General features: G+C 38.6%; 1 protein-coding gene across 11 annotated transcripts in view; it reads left to right on the forward strand.

The window, feature by feature from the left end:
• The window catches only part of Ppargc1a (PPARG coactivator 1 alpha), a 655711-nt gene that overhangs the window by 608153 nt on the left and 23801 nt on the right, over positions 1-23757 (forward strand). For all 11 annotated transcript variants that reach the window (XM_039092491.2, XM_063273670.1, XM_039092490.2 and 8 more), the window contains 5 exon segments: positions 5694-5888; positions 8033-8155; positions 9027-9231; positions 13127-13172; positions 13282-13355. In XM_039092491.2, the coding sequence (XP_038948419.1) occupies positions 5694-5888; positions 8033-8155; positions 9027-9231; positions 13127-13172; positions 13282-13355 (643 nt within the window).

A 23757-nucleotide genomic window follows, 5' to 3' on the forward strand; every position in this document is an offset into this window, starting at 1 on the left:
TGGATTGTGACAGTACAGGCAGGGAAAGAAGAAAGTGGCTGGAAAAGAGTTGTTTAAAGACAGTCAACACACCTCACTCTCCTTCCCACCAAGTGGCCTCTGGGAGCTCAAACACTAAAACAAGAAGGAGTGTCTGCTCTGACTAGAGGGAACTGTGTGTGTGGGTGAGGGGAGGGGCTTAGTCTAGATTGCTGTCTTTTAATTTCATTTCAGTACACGACGACGACAACAACAACAACAACAACAACAACACATCTTATTTTTCTTTACTTTGGATGAAGCTTCTTCCAAACCCTGGAATGTTATGCATCAAATCCAAAATTCATACACGCAGAATTGGTTGTTGTTATTGTTGTCTACGAAGTCACATATCAACTTTGTGCATGAAGAGAGATTCAGGTGAGGGTACCTATAATCAATTGGATTCCTCGTTTGAGTTTTCAAATCTACCGTAAAAGTCACTTTTCTATTTACTTATTTGAACTCTTGGTAGGATGTAGTGGAATGAATGATAATCCAAAATAGTGGATAATCCAAAATGTCATTTATATTTGGCGTTGGAATACACTACCAGATGTTACTCTAGCAGATTTCCCTTCCTAATTAGGCCTCACTTAAAGTAGAAGTTAATTTCATCTTCATTAGCTGTTTCCAAATCAGCAGGATAGGGCAAGGAAGAGGCCTAGGGCATGCTGGGTACTTGGGGGAAGCTGGCCCCGAGTGGAAAGCCAGTGGTAGATTGTGCACATAGGAAGAAATTCAAATGTGGGTAATCAAGATGATGGGTGTGTACCCTGGAAATGCTTCTGAGAACCAGCTTGAAGAATTCTCAAGTTGCATTGATACTTTTTCTCTTATTAATCATAAATTCAGAAGAAGAAAAAGGCGCTCTGTAGCAGAAATGAGGCAGAATACCTGAAACGTTGCACAGAAAAAATAGAGACACTGGAAGGTTAAGTAACCTCTCACCCAGATTGATCTTTGAGTCAACAGTTCCTAAGAAACTGAAATTGATTAATGAGTGATAAGAAGACCCCCCCACTCCAGTTTCCTTCTTATTGATGATTTGAATAATGAGGAAGCCAGAATTCTCATGGCCTAATTCACATTAAGAGAGCTAAGATAATGAAGCTGTGATTAAATGGCTATTAAACTATTTTTATCAAACAGAGATCAAGCGAGTGTGAGAATCTGGGGATGCAGAGTGTAATTGCAATTCTACAAGATGCAGAAAAAATTACTATCATAAGCAGGGCACGGTCCTTCCATAATAGGCTGCATTTAGAAACCTTTGGGATGCCACATGCGGTTTTCCTCTGTGTTTCTCCCTCCAGGTGTCTGTTAGCAGCCGAGTCCTTCATCTTCTCATTGATTGGGTGGATTTATTTGCTCTCTAGGGTATGTGGCAGGATGAGCTGAATGCACTGTGTGCCCAACCACCATGTCTTCCTTCTTTAGCAGTTGGAAGGTCCTTTTGTTACTTTGCGCAAAGCAAGCCATCCCAGTTCAGTCCTGGAGTCTGGGATTTTAATCTTTAGCTGATTGTTACGGACCCAGAGGAACATGGTCTACCTTCTTCTGCTGTGCCATTTGGATTATGTCACACTCAATGCACATGTCACTTCAGGACACTGGAGTCTCAAAGAGCAGCGATGAGTCTCCACATTCTGTTGACTGTTCAAAACCATTATTTATTAATGATGAGGCATGGCCTAAGAATCGTTGCAGATTCTAGAGTTTGGCTTGTCAGTGTAAAAGCCAGTATATCATCTGTCACTGGAAATTCTTTACACCTGGAGTGAGGTTTTGTTGCTCTGCCTCCTTTCTTCCTGGAGAGCCCTTGGAGAGTGGAGTTTTACAGACTCACAGACCTTTATTTAGGTCAGAAAAGTAGCAGCAGAATTGTACTGTGGAAGAAAAAGCCAAGGTTGAACCCCCCCCCGCCCTCTGTCCCCCGTTTCCACCCCGGCCCAGAAATGCCCTTGATAGCTTCAGAGAAACTATGGAGACGCCAGTTGACCTAGGCTTTCCTGTCTCTTTTGCTGCAAGGAATCCAATGGGAGATGGTGATCTCCACACAACTAGTGTTGATTGACTCTTGTTCTCCATTCTCTACTTTTCAATCCTTTAGACCAGTGATTCTCAACCTCCCCAATGCTGCGACCATTTAGTACAGTTCCTTGCCTTGTGGTGACCCCAACCAGAAAAATATTTCCTTGCTACTTTATAACAGTAAATTTACTACTGTTAGGAACTGTAAATACCCAATCTACAGGATATCTGCTATGCGACCCCCAAAGAAGTCTCCATCCACAGATGGAGAGCTACTCTTTTGGCTAGAGCCAAGAAATACTCCGTTTTATAACATTGTAATTTCGAGCAACTGGAGAGCAGGGCAAAGGCCAAGGCTGTGTCACCTTGCAATGTCACCAGACTCACTCATGCACTGCCATCCTCTGTTACGTGTGAACGGACATGTGCTCGTAGGCTGCTATGCTTCATCTGTGGTGACTTTGATTTATTTGCTCTGTAAATTGGGACCAGAGCAATAATGGAAAGTGACATTAATTGTTTAACAGAGTCCTCTTTGTCACATCTATTGCTTCTCTGGAACGGTGACTAGTGAAACTCACACATACCTAATTGAAATTGCCACAGTGAGGGACAGCATCCACTCAACTTTCCATGTAAGAATATTTGTTATCTTTGATAGAGAGGCAGATCATTAGGCTCTCATAATTAATAAAAAAGTTTGGCATCATAACATTCATTCTCCCAAAATTCAGCATAACCATTATGGTCTTGGAGCACACAGGGACAGTACACATACTTAATGCGCAGTCTTAGTTGACACAGTCTAAAAATGGCTGGTCTTACTGGCATGTCCTGGTTGGATCATAGCCTTCTCCACGTGAGCATCTCAGCAACACACATTTTCTGTGTTCGCCTCCGTTTTGCAAGCCCCCCTCCCATTGTGCTTTCAGGAAAAAGGAGAATTAAAATAGTTGGTGGTTTAATCAGATCTTGTAAATTAATTCTGACATTATCAAGCCCCGATATTTCTGCCACTGTATGGGGTATACATTCACCCGTGCTTATTAAAGAAATCCACGAAAAACTAGTTAATTTAAGTGTTCTTTGTCATTTAGACTTGACTGGAATTATCAGAGTTTGTTTACACGAGGGGTAGAGCTGAGTCGCTATTGCTACTGTATTCTGTAATTGAAAGCAAAAAGCAGCTTTGTAGGACCACTGGAAAGCCAAACCCAAATTTTAAATCAGGGTAAACAAAATGATTCATTTATTTGTAAACATTCTTAACAATTTTTCCTGAGTTCTCTTCCGAATGCAGCAAACTGAACCATCTTGAAAATGAGATAGGTGTTCACGAAAAGTGTTCAGTTGAATGAAAGTGCATCCATGTCTACTTTGCATGTGCACTTGAGATGTCTCCGAAGATTATGTTATTAGAAAATACTGCCACTTATAGTAATGCAAATGTCATTATTTTGACAAGAATTGGTAGAATATTTTATTTCAATACAATTTTATGGAGAAAAGTTTATGATTTGCAATTGTTTTTGATTTTTGCCATGCGGTGGTAATTAGAATGTAGGGATACTCAAAATGAAGTCATGAGAATTTTTGGATACTAGATTATGACAGAAGGCAGAAGAAAGGAAAATGTTTTACTGTTTTGGTTATCGGGAGTGTATGGGGAGACACAGAGGAGCTGGGGAACCTAAGGCTGTTGGCTTGTGTTTATTCGTTGTCACCGTGCACTGTGGATTTTGATGGATGTTTAGTTGATGGAAGTTAATGTGCCCTTTGAAAGGGACTGTGAAGTTCTGGTTGGATTTCTCCATTAGAAGTTAAGATTCAATCCATTTGTCACACTGTAATGTGCCCAAAGTACATGACTATAGTCTCAAATTCAGGGACAGTAGGGACATGCCACATGCAAATATTAATACCCACAGAGAATAAAATGGCTCTTTGCACCTCTTGAACCTAAAGAAAACAAAGTCTGTCATTTGACTTCCAGATAGAAAGTGATCAGTAACAAGGGAAAACATTTTTTTTCTTGTGAAAATAGAATGTCTAAGTGATAAGGCTCTGCCTAATTTCTCTAGTAATACAATTTGATTTTCTGATTAGCTGTCTTTTTCTGTGATTCTTGTAATTTTGTCAGGTCAATTAACTAGAGTTCAGTGCTAGTGAGACAGGAAGTGTGGGCATCGCCAGCTTCATTAGATGTCAGCAACTTAGGTGCATTTTGTAATAGAATCATGTGGGATAATTTAGCCATATTGTGAAGGTCATAGCTTATAGAATTTGACAAAAAAGAAAAAGGAAAATGGAAAAAGGAGCCTTTGAAAACAGGTTAACTTGGACAAACAATGTAGACTGTTAAAAGAAAGAAAGAAAGAAAGAAAGAAAGAAAGAAAGAAAGAAAGAGAGAAAAAGAGGAAGAAAGAAAGTGATGTACACCTTCTCTGTGGGTGCCAATAAATACCACCAATGACTTATTCAACTAGCCATTGACTATCTCTTCCATGTGCCCACCACTGTGGCTGATTGATTACTTGCAGAGTCAAGAACACATTGTAATATTAACAGATACAGACATTCCAGTTCTTTTACAGATACCCCAACCTAATATTATCTCATATAATTTGTTCATAGCCTGTTTTACTTTCCTGTAGAGGGAAAAGTTCAGTCTCATTATTATCTTCAGTCCTTACAATATCCCCCAAAGACTAAGGCATTCACCAACATCTATGGAAGACACAATTCGAGGATTAGCTTTGTGTGAGCATATGTGAAAATGAGTTCATGCAGAAGTTACAATGCATTGCAGAAACCTACTATAAACCATCTCATGCTGGAGTTATACTTCTGGCACAAAAGATGAGTCTAGTTAAGATACATTGCAGAGGAAAGTTTCCCCTTAGCAACTAACTTCATAGCAAGAAGCCCAGGTATTACAGAGCACAAACCTGAAGAATTGAGAGTCAAGCTAAAGAAGTTAAGAGAAAGAGCAGCTTTGCTCTGAAAGGTCCAAAGTTTGGGTTTTGGAGACAAGAGAGCTATAGTATGGTAGAAGGATCCAGTAGGCAGAGATTTATGACTTAAGTTTGGAGAGATGTCAAGGAGAGAAGTAAATGGTTCAAGAGTGCACAGTGATGAGATTATAATTGAAATCACAAAAGTGTGTAGATTCCCTTAGTATATACTGTTCAAATTTCTGATGGTGTTCAAGCACAAATTTATCTAAATATTTGGAGTGGCATACTGTGTGGGAGATCTAGGAATTGTATATGAAGATTAGATGATGCTTAAAATTCTCTCAAAGCTTAAGATTTCCTGAGTTAGAAACAGAAGACATACGATATAAGAACGACTATATTACAACAGAAGTTTATGCAGCAGTATTAAGAATTGACCTAGCAGATTGCCAAACCAGACAGCTCCAAGATCAGTAGATATATTTGGTAATCATATAATTCAGACTAAACATGAGTTAAAAGTTTGAGGAAGATGCATCCTTTGTGTTGTGCTTGGGCATTGAAGATTTCTCATACAGACTCCTCACCTGACAGGACATGTTCAGGCTCTGCTGATCAATCATGGTGTCTACTTCCTCATGTCAACCCACTCATGTCTTCTGTAATTTTTTTCTGCTTCTGCAGAAGATAGATGAAGAGAATGAGGCAAACTTGCTAGCGGTTCTCACAGAGACACTGGACAGTCTCCCGGTGGATGAAGACGGATTGCCCTCATTTGATGCACTGACAGATGGAGACGTGACCACTGACAACGAGGCCAGTCCTTCCTCCATGCCTGACGGCACCCCTCCCCCTCAGGAGGCAGAAGAGCCGTCTCTAGTAAGAACCCTTCCTACTGCTTAACTGTGGTCAGAGTTGCCTCTGGCTGCCCAATGCATGACTATGGTATAGGAACAGTCAGGTTTCGATTGTTAATTCTGACCAAAGTGGGGAAAAAACATCCACAACCTTCCCTAGATTTGCCTATTTTGTAATTCTCTATTAAAAATGTATATTTCTTACATGGTATAATGAAAATTATTTACTAAAACAATTTTTCACTATTTTTCTGTATGTGATTGTATGTCTTAGAATTATTAAAGTTCATGGTAAAAGCTTACAGTATAGGTCTAGAAAGAAAAAGCTAAACATTTGCCCGTGATTTTTAAAACCTTATATCAAAATGATTCAATTTTTTTTCAATTTAAGATGAATATGTCATTGATTTTTTTGATTTGTCAAAGTTTTATGCTTTTTAAATTGAAATAGAATTTTATTAATCTCCTCATTTTTCTACCACTCCTCCAGCCCTTCCTAGTATGTCCCTCTTAACCTCCCCATGCTCACCATTCTCAAATTTATAGCCTCTTTTTCCATTATTATTGTTGCATACATATATGCATATGTTTGTAAATGTATGCACAAATATGTAAATACAACCGGCCATGTCTGGTTTTTTTTTTTTTGTTGTTGTTGTTGTTTATTTATATGGTTTCAGCATATGCAGAACTTTTTAGTGGTTACACACTGTTTTTGGTATGGGGATAACTATGATTTATTGGGCAGTACAACATGGTGAAATATTTAGTTTTTTTCCTTCCATGTTTTTGCTGTTAATGGATTGTAAAATAATGTTTACCTGTCTTTATATATGATTCTAAAAATAGAATTGCAAAGTCAGGCACTATGCTGTAGCTTACGCCTTTCAATCAGCATTTCTTATGAAGATGGAAAAACAGTAGCTCTTCTGCAGCCCAGGTTACTAAATCTGTGGTAGGCAATGGAGAGTAAATTTGTTGGCCATGAGAAGTGACTTTTACTTTCAACAAAATGCTTGACCAGAATTTTATTAGTTCTGAGTACAGTTTGTCTCCTCATCTATGATAGCCATTCGTCATTTGCCATAAATCTCATGGAAGAGCAATGCTGTGTAAATTATTGAATGCCATTGTTCTAACATTAATAAAACACTCCGGCATGCTATTTGGAGGTTGATTCTCTCAAATCGTTAAGTCTGAAGGAACTCTACATGAACATATGGAGATCTGCTTGCTTCCTCTTTGTAGTCTAAGATGTCTGCTCTTGAGGAAAAACATTACACGTGTCTCTCGCTCCCCATGCCTTCCGTGTGTCACTGGCTCTATGGTCTAGTATACTAATTCCTGAATGAGGATTCGCATCTGTACAGTTTGTTCAGTTGGGTCAAAGATATCCTGCATGTCAGAGCAGGGTGGCTCTTGAGAGTGACTCATACCAATGAAGAAATTGGGGTGCTAAAATAGTAAGTGGTAAAGCCAGGCATTGTAGTGCATACCTCTGATCCAGGTGCTCAGGGAGCTGAGGGAGAAGCATGCCTATTTGGAGTCTTGTTTGGGCTGCATACCGGGGCTCTGACTCCAAAATCAAAGACACAAACAGAAGAAGAAATACTTGGCTCTTGTTGTAACCTATATATGGGCTGTTGAACAGCATTCTGCTTACAAACCCTTTCTTACCTTTCTCACTCCAGTGATAGCCACTGCCCTAATCCACATATTTCTTTAATCCCATAAGTTTATATATTTAGTTATGAAACATGATAAAGACACTGTTGTCATTGGTTATCATGTGAACTTGATGAGCCTAGAGAAGAAGGCTTAGTTTCTAATCTCTGCCCCTAAAGGCTTTGGTGGGCCAGGCAGCCTGGTATTGCTTGGACATCTTCTTAGGAATGATGGTGTCATTATTCTATGTAAAAATTATTTAAATTTTAAGGATTGTGATGTCAGGTTTCAAAGAAGAGAAAAGAATCGATTTTCCTAGGTAGTACCATAGTCCTCAAATCGTTTCTTTTAAATGAAACTATTTCCTTTATCATTCTTGTGGTAAAGTGTGGTATAGTTAAAAAAGAAACATAATTAATTCTTTTCAAGTTTTAGTTACTAATTCAAAGCTTAGAAGATGTATAACTTTTCTTGCTTTCCCTTTTCCTGGTATGTGTCTAGCTTAAGAAGCTCTTACTGGCGCCAGCCAACACTCAGCTCAGCTACAATGAATGCAGCGGTCTTAGCACTCAGAACCATGCAAACCACACCCACAGGATCAGAACAAACCCTGCCATTGTTAAGGTGCGCATGCAAGCATTTCAATACAGGGGAGAGAAGGGGTGGGGCAGGGGGAGTTGCATGAATCTGTGTATCAGACCTAAAGTTCCTGTTTTAATTTAACCAGGATTGGCAGCTGCCCCTAGAGGGGAAGCAGATACGAAGTAGTGGGTCTCCAAATATGGTATTGGGGCACAGGGAAACTAGGATGAGTTCCCCTCTGTGTTGTTTTACTGATTACTGGAATGAGTGATTCCTTTCCCAATTGATTAGTACATGCAGTGGTCTGCCCTACAACACAATTTACTGGTAGGCTGGTAGCTGTGGTCTATGGATGACTTTAAGATGCAGGGTGGCTGTTCTGCCAGCTGTTTAACCTGAGAAAGACTGTTTTGGATTCACTGAGAAAGATTCCTCTCTGCCATTAATTGCAGAAAAGGCTGTCAGTGACATAAGTCAGTTAGCGGGCTGTATTAAACAATGTTTGTCTTGCCATTCGCTGTGAGCGAAAGCGGAGCGTTAAGGGGTACTTAAGAGAGTTGTGAATACTGGGCTTCAGCAGTCAGCGGTAAATTAAGGTTTAAAGCAGCTCTTTTTTTCCTTTCCTCACAGTAAAGGCGCTGTAGGGTCTTGTTAGTTACATGTTGCTGAGTAGGAACATCGGGATGTAGGGGAAATGAAATAAAAAGCTGCATAAATGACATTTAGGAATTTTAAATGTAATTTTCTTCCTTGTTCTGCAAACAATTATTCACAGCTCATAGATCCAGTACACTTAGACGGAGTACTTCACCAAAAAAAAAAAAAAAAAATCTCATCTCTTCAGAAAACCTATATCCATTCTGATAAGGTTCACTTCACTAATTTTAGCTTTCTCTCTGCCTTGTTTTTTAAGACCGAGAATTCATGGAGCAATAAAGCAAAGAGCATTTGTCAACAGCAAAAGCCACAAAGACGTCCCTGCTCAGAGCTTCTCAAGTATCTGACCACAAACGATGACCCTCCTCACACCAAACCCACAGAGAACAGAAACAGCAGCAGAGACAAATGTGCTTCCAAAAAGAAGTCCCATACACAACCGCAGTCGCAACATGCTCAAGGTAAGCCAGGCCAGGAACAGGGCAGCCAGCAGGGGCGCTGAACGCAGGGGGGAGGTTTGAGCACACGGACCCTGTACTTCCGGTGTGAAGGTCTTCCACCGACACAGATTGATCGCATCCTATTCAGCTGAAGGGCAGCAGCATGAGGAACATGCTCTGAATACACCTGCACTGTTAGCTGGGTGAAGCGGGGCGGCAGAGATTACAAAAAAACCTTTGAGGTTTATACACATCTGGATTGCGGGAGATCACTGACTGTTACGTGCGATCGTTGGCCAATTCTTTATGGGACTCTTTGATTTTCCCTTTCCAGTCATGGAACAAAATGAGACCCTGGAGATCTCCTCCATCTACCTTGAGCAGTAGTAAATAGCATCATGTAGTCTCTCTGACTAAGTGCCTTGTTTTACTTTTTAAGATCAACTGCTATGCTCACAGATTTTTACTTTGCATAGAAGAATTTAGAACTTTCTGATTTACTCCGCCTTTCATATTTAGAAAATATTACGTAGATTAAACAAAACATCTGGGCGGATCTTTATTAGTCCCGTATGTAGCCAGGAGGCTGAGGCTTCCAAGGCAGATTCGGTGATTTGGGGAAAATCTCTTTTGGCAGACACAGCTTCCTCTCTCACCTCTTCCCCTTCTAAATAGGAAGCATAGAGTTTGATGAAAGTTAATTGTTGCTTTAAAACATGCCAGCTTCTGCTTGCTACCTGGAATTATGTCATAGAAGCAGACATACTCTGTAGTGCTATAAACATGCCTCTCTTGTGTTTCCCGTTCTCTAAGCTACAGCTTCAGGGTAGTAAGTAGTTCCTGTCTTGTTTGAAGCATGATCATTTCATGGATGTATGCTGCTGCTTTTGATGATGTTGATGTTCTTGTTGTCGATGATGATGATGATTACAATGATGATGATGATGATTTTGATAAGGATTTTTTCCATGGGGTTTGTAATTCCTCTGCCTTCCTACCTTAAAGTACTTTCAGGAATTTCCTTGAATATTTTCAACTCACTCTCCATTAGTTATGTTTGTTTATTTGTTTGTTTTTTCCTTCCTGAATGTGTCAAATTTCCTATTCATCTCCGACTGTCATTTTGTGTCAAATTTCCTGATCCTGTTCATCTCTGTTACTTTGGAGAACTAAATGTCACTAAATGGACCAAATGCCCTTACAGCTTTCTCTGCAAGGATTGGCCCCTGGATCATACTCTCCATCACTTGTGTGTTGGTTTTGTTTTGGTAGACGAATTGTTGATGTTGGAGGCCTAGGAAAAGGAGCCCACTGAACTTAATCCAGTGATCGAGAGAAGAGTTCATTGGGTTCCTCCTGACCAGTTCCCTGTCATCCATTCATTTCCTGGTGCTGAATTGAGTTTCAGGCTCTTTGAAATCCCATGCTCAGGAATCTGGTCAATAAGCGTGTAGTTTAAAACTCTCTCTCTCTCTCTCTCTCTCTCTCTCTCTCTCTCTCTCTCTCTCTCTGTGTGTGTGTGTGTGTCTTATATTCTTTTTTCTTAAAGTTCACCTACTATTAAATATTACTGTAAACTTTTACAAACCACGGCATTGAACAATTGAATAGGTTCTGGAAAATGGATTCTCTGAAGGAGACCAGCTATATGCAGATTCTTTTTTAAAAGTAAAAATCTGTGGTAAGTCCTAAAAGGCTCATCACAGAACAAAGCCTGCTGATTCAAACAAAAAAGAAATGCTGTAGTTATTAGAAACCTGGGAGAAATGAGCCTGGCATGCTCTTAATAACCAATATGTGCTTACTCTCCAAGATAAGTTATTCAAAGTTAGAAAGTAGAAATCACACGAACAGGCAGAGCTCATTTGATGAGAGTAGTTAGGTGACTTTCTTCCTGTGTTGGTGTGTATTTGACTCGGCTTTTGGTCTGTTCATTATTATACAGTGGCGTCATTCACTTTTTAGTTCCTCATGATAATTCCCTAGCTGATAGTGTGTGCCGAGTATCGTTCATTCACTCACCCATACATGTAGATGCTATTCAAATATAGCATCTTCACAAAGGATAATGTGAGGGTCCTAGCATCCTGTGGTCAGGCAGTGCTTGAAATAGCACCAGTGACATTCCCTGTAGATGAACTCCGTGGTCCTCATGAGATAGTCTGTGTGATCCAATGTCAAGTCAGGGTTCCAGTCTGAGGGTGGCTGCAGGACTGTACCCTTTGCACAGGAACTTAGCTCTTCTGGCATTGAGCATCCCTGTGGCTAGTTCTTTCCCTCTGTTGCCTTAGGCTTCCCTTTACCTATCTATCTGGATTTTTGAAACATTTATATGAGCACTTATCTTAGCGTGCTTTTTCAACATCCCTATTTCTGCTTTTCAATGTACACTTATTGTGTGATTTACAGGTTTGCTGTTCCTTATTGAATAGCATTTTCTATAGAACCTGTGTAAATTATCCTGGCTATTAGAGAAATACCATGAAAGCGAGTAAAATTTGTTCATAAATTCATTCTTTTTGAAAGGCTGATTAAATTAGGCATACTCAAAAATTAATGCACAATCAGCTCAGTTATCTGTATATATGTAAAAGCCAATTAATCAATGTACCTAATTTGTAGAAGACAGCGTGAGCTTCATATTTCTGGATGCACATCAGATAGATGATATACTTACTATTCAATTGTTTAAAAACTAAGTCCTAATCCACAAATTAAATATGTAAATACTATTTTTCCACATAAAGTACCTTATTCCAGACTAATTTGGACATAAATAATATTTTTACATTTCAAAGGACCTTAATTACTAGGGTTGATTAACTTACTTTCAAGTGCATTGAATTTAATTCCTTTTGATAATAGGAGGGAGGAAGTATCCTAGTGCCTAAATCTGGCAAGAATCAGTTTTATGGTCCTGTAGGCATCATTTAGCATCTTTGTGTCTCAGAGTATTCAACCATAAAGTAAGAAACTATTCTAGGGACCCTTTTTGTTTCAACTCCGTGATCCTCATTACACTTAACTACCTCTTGACTTTGCGAAAGTAGTTAACATGAAAAAAAGGACAAAAGCTTACATGCATACATCTCCATAGATAAGCATATATATGCATAATATATTTCTCATCATCTATATTCTTCCCAGTCAAAGAACAGGATTGACATGGAGCAGCCGTTAACATATTAGAATGGGAAGGTTCTTACTCCTGCATTTCTTGTTGAGAAAAGACACCAAAGGGAGTGAGATAGGGTGACACTCAAGGAGGGTGATACTCAAGGAGGGAATGGAATAGTAAGCTTTAGAAAAATATCTATTGATCATTTGACTGACAACTATTATGTCTGCCATTGTCTATCAGATTGGGGATGCAAACTCCATTTAAGCCATCTGGGTCAATGGCCACAATTTGTCATCATCGCTCAACTAATTTTCAGTGACTAGGATGGTTATTGCTTGGGCCTTAGTCATCTCATAGAAATTTCCTATTCTCAGAGCTAGATATAAAACTATACATTTTAGGAGTGAAATCAACTGAATATTCATAACGATCTGTCACCTTGTAGTTAGTCTGCTGTTTCCTTGTCTAAACAAATCGTGTACTGATTCCAAATTAAAAACAGAAAACAATATTTCTCCTTCATGGTATGATGCAAATTTTGTGTCCTTAACAAGATAGTGCATTTGTTGGAGAATTCTGTGTTTGTGTGTGTTCTCTCATGCTATTGAACTGATTCAAATGTTGTTGTTGTTTTGTTTTTAGAATAACGGACTGTAGTCTGACTTTCAGCCAACATTCGGGGGTTTCCTTAGTTTATTCTTCCAGTTGCCTGGTTGTTTTCTATTTAAGCATAGCAGAAAGTCAATCTGTAAAAGATTCAATAATTTATAATTAGTTTCTTCTTTTTTCCTTTAGCCAAACCAACAACTTTATCTCTTCCTCTGACCCCAGAGTCACCAAAGTAAGTATTAAGAAATGCAAGCATTTTCAGAAAGGGAAGGGGGTTCTAATACATTTGGCTACAGCAACTCCATTTCAGTTTGTTTTTATAAATGTGCCATATCTTCCAGTGACCCCAAGGGTTCCCCATTTGAGAACAAGACTATTGAGCGAACCTTAAGTGTGGAACTCTCTGGAACTGCAGGTAAGCTTTTATTTCAGTCAGAATGTCTCTCTGTGAAGTACATATTCAATGCTAGACTGTGTTTTAGGAAGGATCAACCGAAAGTGAATACAAGTGGAACTGGATAAGAAGATACCTGCCTATGCCTTCAGTTGCTTACTTCAAAACCAAAAACAAAAGAAACCTTGAATTGAAAAACGTTTTAAAGAGATAGCATGTACTTACTATAAGGAGTCCAGACTTCCTCATACACAGTTTTGTCACAGAGTCTCAAAGAACACTACTCTAGGTTAAGACAGCCAGACATTAAGAGGAGGAACACTGAACTTGTTTTCCAATTTCTGATTATTTGATCTAACAATATCTTTTATAAATTCCTTGAGAATTTTATGCAATGTATTTTGAACTTAATTAACATCTTTAATTTCCCACCCAGTAAGTGTTCTTGACTTCCAAATTGTTTAAGTCCATTTGACAGTGACCTCACGAGGCTAGGGGTAGGTTTTGTTTTGTTTTCAATTTTGAGATGAGAAAATAAGAGTTAGTGGTATTAAATAATGTGTAAAAGGGCACCAAGGCAGAGAACAGAGGCACTGTTTGGATTCAGATTTATTATCAGTACTTTATGTATAAGATTTTCTCACTGTTTGCCACATGGAGCAGCATAATGCTATCATATACATCTGTATATCATCTATCCAGCTACTACATATATATGTACACACATATACATACATATATATGTTGTAGCTGGATAGATGATATACAGATAAATATAGTATTTTTATCTTTCCAGCAAAGGGGAAAATTGAAAATATGCCCTTTCAGCAAGCTACAATGTTATTTTAGATTTTCCAGCAAGAACCTTTGTCTTCATCCTTTGACATCCTTTGAGACCTTTGAACTTTTCTGTCTAGTCCTCATGTCCCATGAAGTCAAAGGAGTTAAGACAAACTCTTGGACTATCTAAAGTTTCCTATACAACTTCTGAGTTGGCTGCAAATGGTGCTTTAGGTTCAGGCTCTTAACATCCACCAGAGAGTGAGTCTTAGGATGTCTAAACCAGACAGTTCTTGGCTCTGGCCATTGCTGATAAGGATTATGGAAGAGTAAGTTAGACAAGATGCTTTCAACCAGAACTGTGGTGCCTACACGCACCACGGTCATTGTTGCAAAGTTTAATTTCATACCTTGAGTTGGCTAAATTACCTTCTTATCAAAGGTCTACTGCATGATTGCATGGTTTGGTCAGGCAATAGAGTAGTTAATTTCATGGCATAGAAACAGTGTATGTATGCAGATTGCACATACACATACATATACAAACAGGCTTACACACACATTCATGCGTGCATTCACTTGTAAGCATATACACAACTTTGTTTCTTTTTATAACACTTTATTTTTAGTTTTTGAAAATACTCTTATGTGCATATTAGTGTGGATTTGTGCACATGACTGCAGTGCCCAAGGTGTACAGAAGAGAGAATAGATCCTATTAGAACAGGAGGTACAGGTGGTTGTGAGCTACCAGAACTGGGTGCTGGGAATGGATCTCAGGTCTTCTGGAGAAGCAATACATGCTCGTAGCTGATAAGCCATCTCTCAGGCTGTTTTCTTGATCTCTTAAGTTAATTATAACTTATATATATTAATAGCAAAATCATTGGCATGCACATATCTGCATGAGAGACCTTATTTTACCAGCAAAGACAAATAATCAGTGAGTTTGTTGGAAAAGTTGAAACACAATTCTTCATTTTACTTTTGCTTGACACATGTGAATACCTGTTCAAAGATCACAATTTTGTTAGGAGGCGGAAAGCGTGGCATTGAGTGTCAGTGTGCTGACCAGCAATTCATTAAATTTTCTTACATGAATCACACTAGTGATATCATAAAGTTCTCCACTTCATGATTTTTTTGAGGAATAATAGTCTGAGTGAAATTTTGGGGAAAATTTTTGTGCATTATGAGTTCTATGAAATAACACACATATTTGATAGTATCTGTTTTAGAAATTTACATTAATTGTGTCTTTCAGTAGGAACAAATTTTTATATTTGCATACCATTCATTTATATAAAACTTTATCATCTTACCTAATGCCAGTCACTGGGCTGACAGATAGTAGCAGGTTTGAGAAGATACACAATTGTATACAATTCCTGCTGAAAGGGATCTGTTAACTCCAAGTGTCCAGAACTTATGAGTTAGTCTCTCTATTCCTGAAAGGGTAATAGAGATTCCCTAATTATGTACTAATGTCTGATTTTCCATTAAATAAATATTTATTATGAGTAAAATAGTTAGAAATGTCACAGATATAAGCCAAACGAGTAATTCTTCATCGTTCTCAAATTAAAGTAGCCACAGCTTTGTTTCCTACAGATATATGCATGTGTTTCTTATCATTATGTATGGCAGTGAGTCCTTATATAATTTTAAAGCCTAATTTTTCACCTAATACAAGCTGGTTTTTGTAATGCCTTAAAGTCTATTATCAGGATATAGCAGTAATGTATAATATTCATTTGAGTAGGTAAATAGAATTTTTTCGCTCAAATGTGTAATTTTACATATTTAGGTTGCTTTATAATGTGACTATTTTGAAATAGCAGTGTGAGGAAATCTTTATCCGTAAGTTTTTAAATCTGTTTTTCTCAAAATAGATTTTTAATAGGAGTTAATGCCAAAAGTAAGCACTTAAATATCTGAGGATAGTCTGATACATGCATTGCTACATTGATTTGCAAAATGATATTTCTATTTATAGCCCCACTAGTGCCAAGGGGACATCCATGCATCATTACATCCAGGTCGATATTGAATGTCTTCATGCAAAGGTGTCTTTCTAATTTATAAATATGAACACATCACGGAACTTGTGTTTATTCCATTAAAGCTATTATATTATAAAACACTTATTTTGTTTTCTTCTTTTATTTATTTATGTGGGTTTGTTTTAGATTTTATTTATTTCTGTATTTTTATTTGATGGATGTTTTGTTTACATGTATGCCTGTGCAGTATATTCATGCAATGCTAGCACAGGCTAGAAGAGAGAATTGGTTCTCTGGGACTGGAGTTACAATCAATTATGAGCCACAAGGTGGGGTACTAGGAACAGAGCCCAAGTCTTCTGCCCTTAATCACTGAGTCATCTCTCCAATGCCTATTTTTTATTTCTGTGGCATTTGCAAGGAAGGAAAGTCCTTGAACTTACTAGGCAAGCACCGTACCATCAAGTCGCACTCCCCAACCTTGGGGAATTTTTAGTTTTAAATAATTTACTTACGAGTTTTAGATTTTAGTCCACTCTATGGAAAGGCAGATAGAAATTATTTTATGAATCCTAGACATGCTTGTATATAGTACATTTATTTCTATAATGTCAGGGATTTCCCTCTCATATTATTAATTAAAATCCTTCATTCTTTGTACTTGAAAGATTATTTGGTACAATGGAAACCTATTTCCCAGGGTTGTTTTTCTCTCTGTTCATTCTTGGCAATATGTGAAGTCTTGGTGAGAATACAATCAGTCTGAAGCACAGAAATAATTCCAGGTCTAGTGCTGAGAATGGGATCGGACCATAGGAAGTGTTAAGTAACTGTTATAAAGTTTGAGATGTCTTTTAATAGATGATTGAGAAAAGAGTGTTCATGATAAGTGGCACAAAAGGAAAACGGCTGATCTACACATAATATTTTGGCATCTTTAAAAAAGATGCACCTAAAGGGTGTTCTTAGTTTGCTATGCAAGATGTCAGCAACTATGTAGGGAAGTTAGGTGAGGCACGATTACATTACATAATAGAGAGTACTGAGATGAGAAGACACACGAAAGAGCTGGAAGGTGTGGGGAATAAAGTCTTGTCCTTTATAAAGGAGGAGATTGGGTGGAAGGAAGAATTTTACAGTGGCATTCACTATTTGGGGTATGGACGGAATCCTATTCAGTGAGAGATGCCCATCATTACCGCTTCGTAATCTTCTCTAGAATGTACTGCTTAATGGCAAACATTGGGCATTAGGAACCACAGAAGAGACAAGGAGTCATTAGAGAACTCCTGTGACATCTCTTCCCAGTTCAAGGAAGTGTTTGCACAGAAGATTTAGATCTTTGAAGGCTGACAGGGGTAGGAATGAGTACCACAGCAGCTCCCTTACTCTAGTGAACAACATAGTGATCCATGGGAAGGAAACTTTGAGTAGACTCAGTTAACTTGGTGAGTCTTCAAGAAGGGGAATATTTACAGTGTTGTTTGGAAGAGGATGGAGGGAGAGAAGCGAGGAGGCAGAGCCAAAGGGGTGGTCAGATGACAACGTAAGTTTATCATTGATGAAACCAGCAAGAGATTAAAGAAGAAGCCCACACCTCTTCCTTTCTACCTCTCGATTGTCATGACTCTTCTGTGTCCTTAGTTATTCTGCAGTTTTAAGGTTATGTTCCTAAGTACTAAATGAGACTACTTTTGGACTCCAAGTAACAAATTACAAGTAGAAATACAATATTTATAGTACTTAACCATGTGTGCCCTACAATAATAATGGCAACTGCAGGTAATTCAACTTGAGTTTAAACAGTAGAGATAAAAATTAAAGCACACTATTAGAGTTAAAAAGGCAGCATATCTTAGTGAAGCTATGCAAAACCTGGCTTTGATATTAGACAAACTCAAGTTCAAATCGGTGACTGAGTCTTTGTGCGTGTTAGCTGAGACTGAGTATGCCAGCCAGTGTAGTGTTCATATGCATCTCTAGTGAGGTCACCTCAACTTGCTTCTCAAGTTTTCAAGTCTTGTCTGTCTCTAGCATTGCTGTTCTCTCTGCTGTGGCCACTTTGGTAATTTCACATGTGGCGTTTCCTGTTTTGCTTCATGGAGCACACTCAACCCCTCCTACTCTAGTAAACATTGGATAAATACTGCTTTTGGTACAGGTGTAGGATTTAGAAAATGGAGGTATAAGCACCAGGACTTTCAGATTCTGCAGCCACCAATTCTAGTGATTCTTTACTGGCAGTTGAAGCATAATATCTTTTTGACTCTCTGCCCATTCCATTGTCTAGGAAACAGCTACATGTTGACAGCAGCTTCCTGATGAACTCTGAGTTCAAAGCAGCTCTGTCTGTGGATTTCTTTTCTGAATTTTAAAGATAGTACTTGGCATCTGTTATGTTAAATAGTTTTCTTTCCCCTTGCCAAGTGCCATTGATTGGTATTGGCTGCCAGAAGCACTGTGTTGGGAAAGATTTCTAAGGCCAAATTTGTACTCAGTGGGAATGTCATGATCAATTAGTGATGTCTGCCACAGGTGCAGCAGGGGGTGAATGGAGTGGAAACATCATCCGTACAGTTGATATGTTGATCTTTGATCTACATGCTTATTCTGTTTGGTTGAGACAGAGAAGGTAATGAAACTGCTGGGTGCACCCTCCTAGTGACTTCTTTACTTTACTCTAAAAACAATTTTTAGCGAATTTCCTCAAACACTTAAGTGGAAATGTAAAGACTCAACAGAATTCTAAGACCTCCAGAATAATGTGGGTGCCCCATCTGTAGCATCTTTGGGAGGCAGGAGGGATGAGATAGGGAGTTTGTTTTATTAGGTATTACCAGCTGCTCTGACTTCCTTGTGATTGTCCTAAGCTAGCTCATTGTGGATGATAAGAAAAACTCTTCTCTTTTACAGGTGTAAAAACTAATTTGATTTCAAAATAGCTGTTGTTAGTAAAGCAAGATGAGAGAAAGGAGAATGTTCTTGTGGCAGAAGGCATTTAAATCTATTGCATATGGAGATTTTCACACACTACCAACAGGATTTTATATCTGAACTGGAAATGGCAAGGCAATGTCAGCCTAACCAGGTGATGGTTTGAAACACAAGACAGGAAGGCTTGATCTACATGCTTATTCAAGTAGCATGTAACTGGTTTCTTAGGAACCGAAGTAATTGGTCCCCAATTTTATGTATATGCATACATGTTTTGGTTACAACTATAAGCATTGGAAAGCAATGGAGCTGTTTTATAACTGATGAACAGAACAAAATAATCAGCTGTCTTTTCACTCTTGGACTACTGGGTTCTTCGCACATTTCCTTCCGATCACATATCTTTGAGTACGTTGTTTTAAGTGGGGTGGATGTGCAGTTAATTTCTTTGTTATTATATTGTCTGAGGATTTCATAAATGAGTACAATGTATTTGCATTATTTCCATCTCAACTCCTCCCAAAACCACCCATCTCAAATTATTTTTCTCTTTTTCTATAATTGTTTTTTGTCATATATTATACACACATGCACACACACACACACACACACACAAACATGTACAGGCAGAGATACACTAGGCACACACTCACACACACAGTGCAATTAGTGTTTATTATTTAGAGTTAACCACTTAGGTTTCAGGTTTCATCTTTGAAAAATAAAGAAGGAGGAGGAGGAGGAGAAAAAGAAGAAGAGGAAGGAGAAAAAGAAGAAGAAGAAGAAGAAGAAGAAGAAGAAGAAGAAGAAGAAGAAGAAGAAGAAGAGGAAGAAGAAGAAGAGGAAGAGGAAGAAGAAACAAAAACAACTGGATCAACTTTCCTCAGCAGCTATCCACTGCCTGATTTTATAGATAGCACCTTGTGAAACTCCACTGTCCATGGTGACTGGTGTAATCTATTCAGGTCTTGTGCAGACAACCATATTGTTTTGAGTTTGTGGATTCATTCATGCCATATCTGTATGATACTATCCTGAAAAAGTCATCCTGGTCTTCTGGTTCTTACAATCTTTGTGCCCCTTCTTCTGTGATGGTCCCATATGCACACACCCATGTGCTATCACACACATACATAAATTAATAACAACAATAAGCAACAATATCAACAGTAAATGTAATTTTTTTAAAAAAAGGAATGTACAAACTGACTTTGGAAGGGTTTATAATCCATTCCTATGTAGGAAGAATCCATGGATGGGAGATCCAGCAGTCCTGTTGTAGATGTCCTATTTTGAGGCTGGGCCCTCCATCTGCATTTTATGATGTCATTTATCTTTAACTCAGTATTTTCCCTTGGTTGAAATAACTAATCATTCAAAGTGCACTTTAGTGAACTTGTGATTAAAACAAGTACATATGAACCAATTAATTTCTAATTTCTCCTATTTTAAATTTCTCATTTAAGAGAGGAATCTTTATTTTTCTAAAAGGAACATTGGTTAGTCCATGCAGCTTGTCCTCCTGGTAGGTATTTCTTCTGCATTTGATGTGCTTTGAGAAAAAGAGACAAACGTAAACTTTAAACAGCAACCAGTAGTTTTCCAGGAAAAGACAAAAACAGCTTTAGAAAATTGGGAAGTGAACCACTGAGATGGATCAATGGTTAATTCACTTGTTGCTAAGCTTGACAATCTGAATTGTTGCCCATGGTAGAGGGAACAAACCAACTTCTGTGGCTTGTTCTCTGACCTCCATAATAGGAAGCATACACACACACACACACACACACACACACACACACACACACACACACACACACACCTATTGATGCACATACACATGTACTTATATGCACAAAGCCATGTGCTACCACACACATCCATAAGTTAATTACAACATCAACAACAACAATAATAACAATAAATGTAACATTTAAAAAGGAAAGTAGAAACTGACGTTGGAGGGGTATCTAATCCATTCCTATTTAGGAAGAATCCATGGAAGGGAGACCCAGCAAATTTTCTCTGGAGCCCAGTGTAGAGTTTGGCAACTCTTGCCTGTCAGGAATGCTATCCTTTCTCCTCTATTTTCAGCCTCATTCATCTCAGCCAGGAGTCCGTAATGCTTATGCTTTCTTCTTCTGTTTTCTTTTCTGGAAATGATAGCATCCCATTGCCTATTTTAGCCAAAGATAACAAAGGAACTTCCAACCACATATCAACTTTGGGCTTTGTAGTAGATAACAAAAATTCCAGGTTCCCAGCACCAGATCTGTGGGATAGTAATTAAGAGTCAATCAATAATAACTTCCACTTGGAATTCTACAAGTGAAAACTGTGGCATTTGGTGCATTTTGTAGGAAAGTCTTGATTGTCTGCTAAGTCAATACACTTCCTAATGAGTAGGCATGATATGCAAAACAATTCATGACATCAGGCTGGGAATTCCTCACCAGTGTGGATGGATGCCAGGCAGACAGAACCAGGACAATGCAAAGGAGTCCTTACTGTGCCAAGTGTTAACACTTTAGTGGATGGAATTTCGTGTTGCATGAATTACTCTTGGGAACAGTGCAAAGGGCAGAGGACATTGTAGGAACCAGGATCAAACAATTTAGCACCTATTGTAACAGTAGCTACTATCCCACTGTATCAGCCATTTCTTCGCTTTCTTGACATGCTCTCCAAGTTCTGAAGCTCTTAGGTACAGGAGAAAGACAAGGCCTGCTTGTCTTTGACCTACCTTTCCTCCTTGGTCAACTTCTAAGCTAACTGAACCCCTCACTATTTTTCCTTCAGACCCTAAATTGTCATACGGACAAAGCAAAATCCTGCTAAATTAACTTGGAAGAAAACTTCAGAGTTAGCAGAAGATTCTGAGACAAATTATAAACTGTACACACAGATACACAAACACAGAGAGGGAGAAGGGGGGGGGAGAGAAAGAAAGAAAGAAAGAGAGAGAGAGAGAGAGAGAGAGAGAGAGAGAGAGAGAGAGAATGAGAATGAATAAGGTCCTGCAAAAATATAGGTGGCTATTAGTGCTCAAAAAACTGTTCAGAGGCTTCAGTATTTATTGGAGTCGTCCAATGAAACAAACGCACTCCAAAGAGAGCTTCTCAAGAAAATCACTTCATGACACATAATGAAAAACAAAACAAAACAAATCTAAACAAAACTTGTCTCTGACTTTTTTCTTTAACTAAAAGGGCTGTTTAAAACGATGACTTGTAGAGTGTGTGCCACTTCTCCCAGATCGGCTGTGCAGAAGTGTGAGGGAGTGTGAGTGATGTAGAGGTACTTGTTTATTATAGAGCACATTTCAATGCAGTAATCATAAATATTGCTAAGGTTGTGCTCTGTTGAAATATGACCTACATACTCTTGATTGTTTGTGTTACGTGATTTGTCTGACACCCATTACATTCTGGGTAATAGCAGCCATTTGTTGCTCCGCACAGCAGGCTCTTTTGACAAAAGAAAATAGGCAGCAATAAAAAAGCTATAGTCTGAATTACATTCTGCACGGAGCTGTACTGCTGAGAGTTTGTGCAAGTGTCTTAACAATGCTCTGAACTGCCTCTTGTCAGCCTTCAGCCTGTAATGGCCATCTGTCCTCACATAAATCTGTCAAAACCTGCTAAGTTCAAGAGAGAGCATGGAATATACCTTGTACTGTCAACACTAAAATGTACACATTCCCCAGAAAAATCAACACGCAGGAAAGGAGCCAGAGGTTATGGGAGGCATTAGCACTGTTGATTTAGGCTTGTGGCATGAAATTGAGAGTCCAGCCATTAGTGGAAGGATGAGAAAGGAATTGAGCATTAAAGAATTGAATGTTGACCTCCCCCGAACCACAGGGGAAGAAACTGTGGGCAGAGCAAGTCAGGTTAGAGAAATATAGCTGATTCCAGGGCCAAGAGGGGTAACCTGTCCCATCAGCGATGCTTAAAAGTTTGACACAACACTAAAAGAAAAAAGAATGTTCTTTGTGCTTTTGTTTTGCTTTAGTTTGCCTTAGGTCCCCATTCTATCTGGAAATAGATTTTCAATTAAGCACTGAGTGATACAAAGTCTGTCATCCATGAGATTTCTCAATCTCATGTAGAGATAGTTTCTGATTATGGGGGTTTTGGTAAAGAATATAAAGAAAATAGCAACTTATCTGAGATCTTTCCCCCACTCTCCCATGCATCAACAGTGAACTGTTTTGGTCTGATGGGCAAGTAGAATTTGATGTAGCAGGTGATGTGAGCAGAATTCCACAGCCCTGGGGTCCACCCACAGCACACAGTTGCTTTTCCCCAGAGTATTTCCATCCATTTTAAGCATATCTTCAACAAAAAAACATAATTATTTTAAAATTGGAAAAATGACCTCATTATTAAAAGGAACTGTGATGTCCCTGGGGGTAGAGTCTTTAAAGTACCAGCAACTCATGTAGCATCCAGCACATAGTAGGTGCCCTATGGATCTCTATTCAGTGGCAAGAGGTTCTCCTCTGGGGAGACCATGAAAAAGCTTAGTCTTTAACAGAAATAAAGTACAATCACAGGACCAGGACAGTCAAGAACAATTGGAAAACCATTTATTTAAACAATAATTAGCTTAGATACTGGGACAAAGGTTTCAGATGTTCAAGAGTAAAAGAATTTCTATATTTAAAATCCCTAGATAGACAAGGTATTTTTAGACCTAGTCTC

The sequence above is a fragment of the Rattus norvegicus genome, chromosome 14, assembly GCF_036323735.1.
Source record: "Rattus norvegicus strain BN/NHsdMcwi chromosome 14, GRCr8, whole genome shotgun sequence".
NCBI classification, from domain to species: domain Eukaryota; kingdom Metazoa; phylum Chordata; class Mammalia; order Rodentia; family Muridae; genus Rattus; species Rattus norvegicus.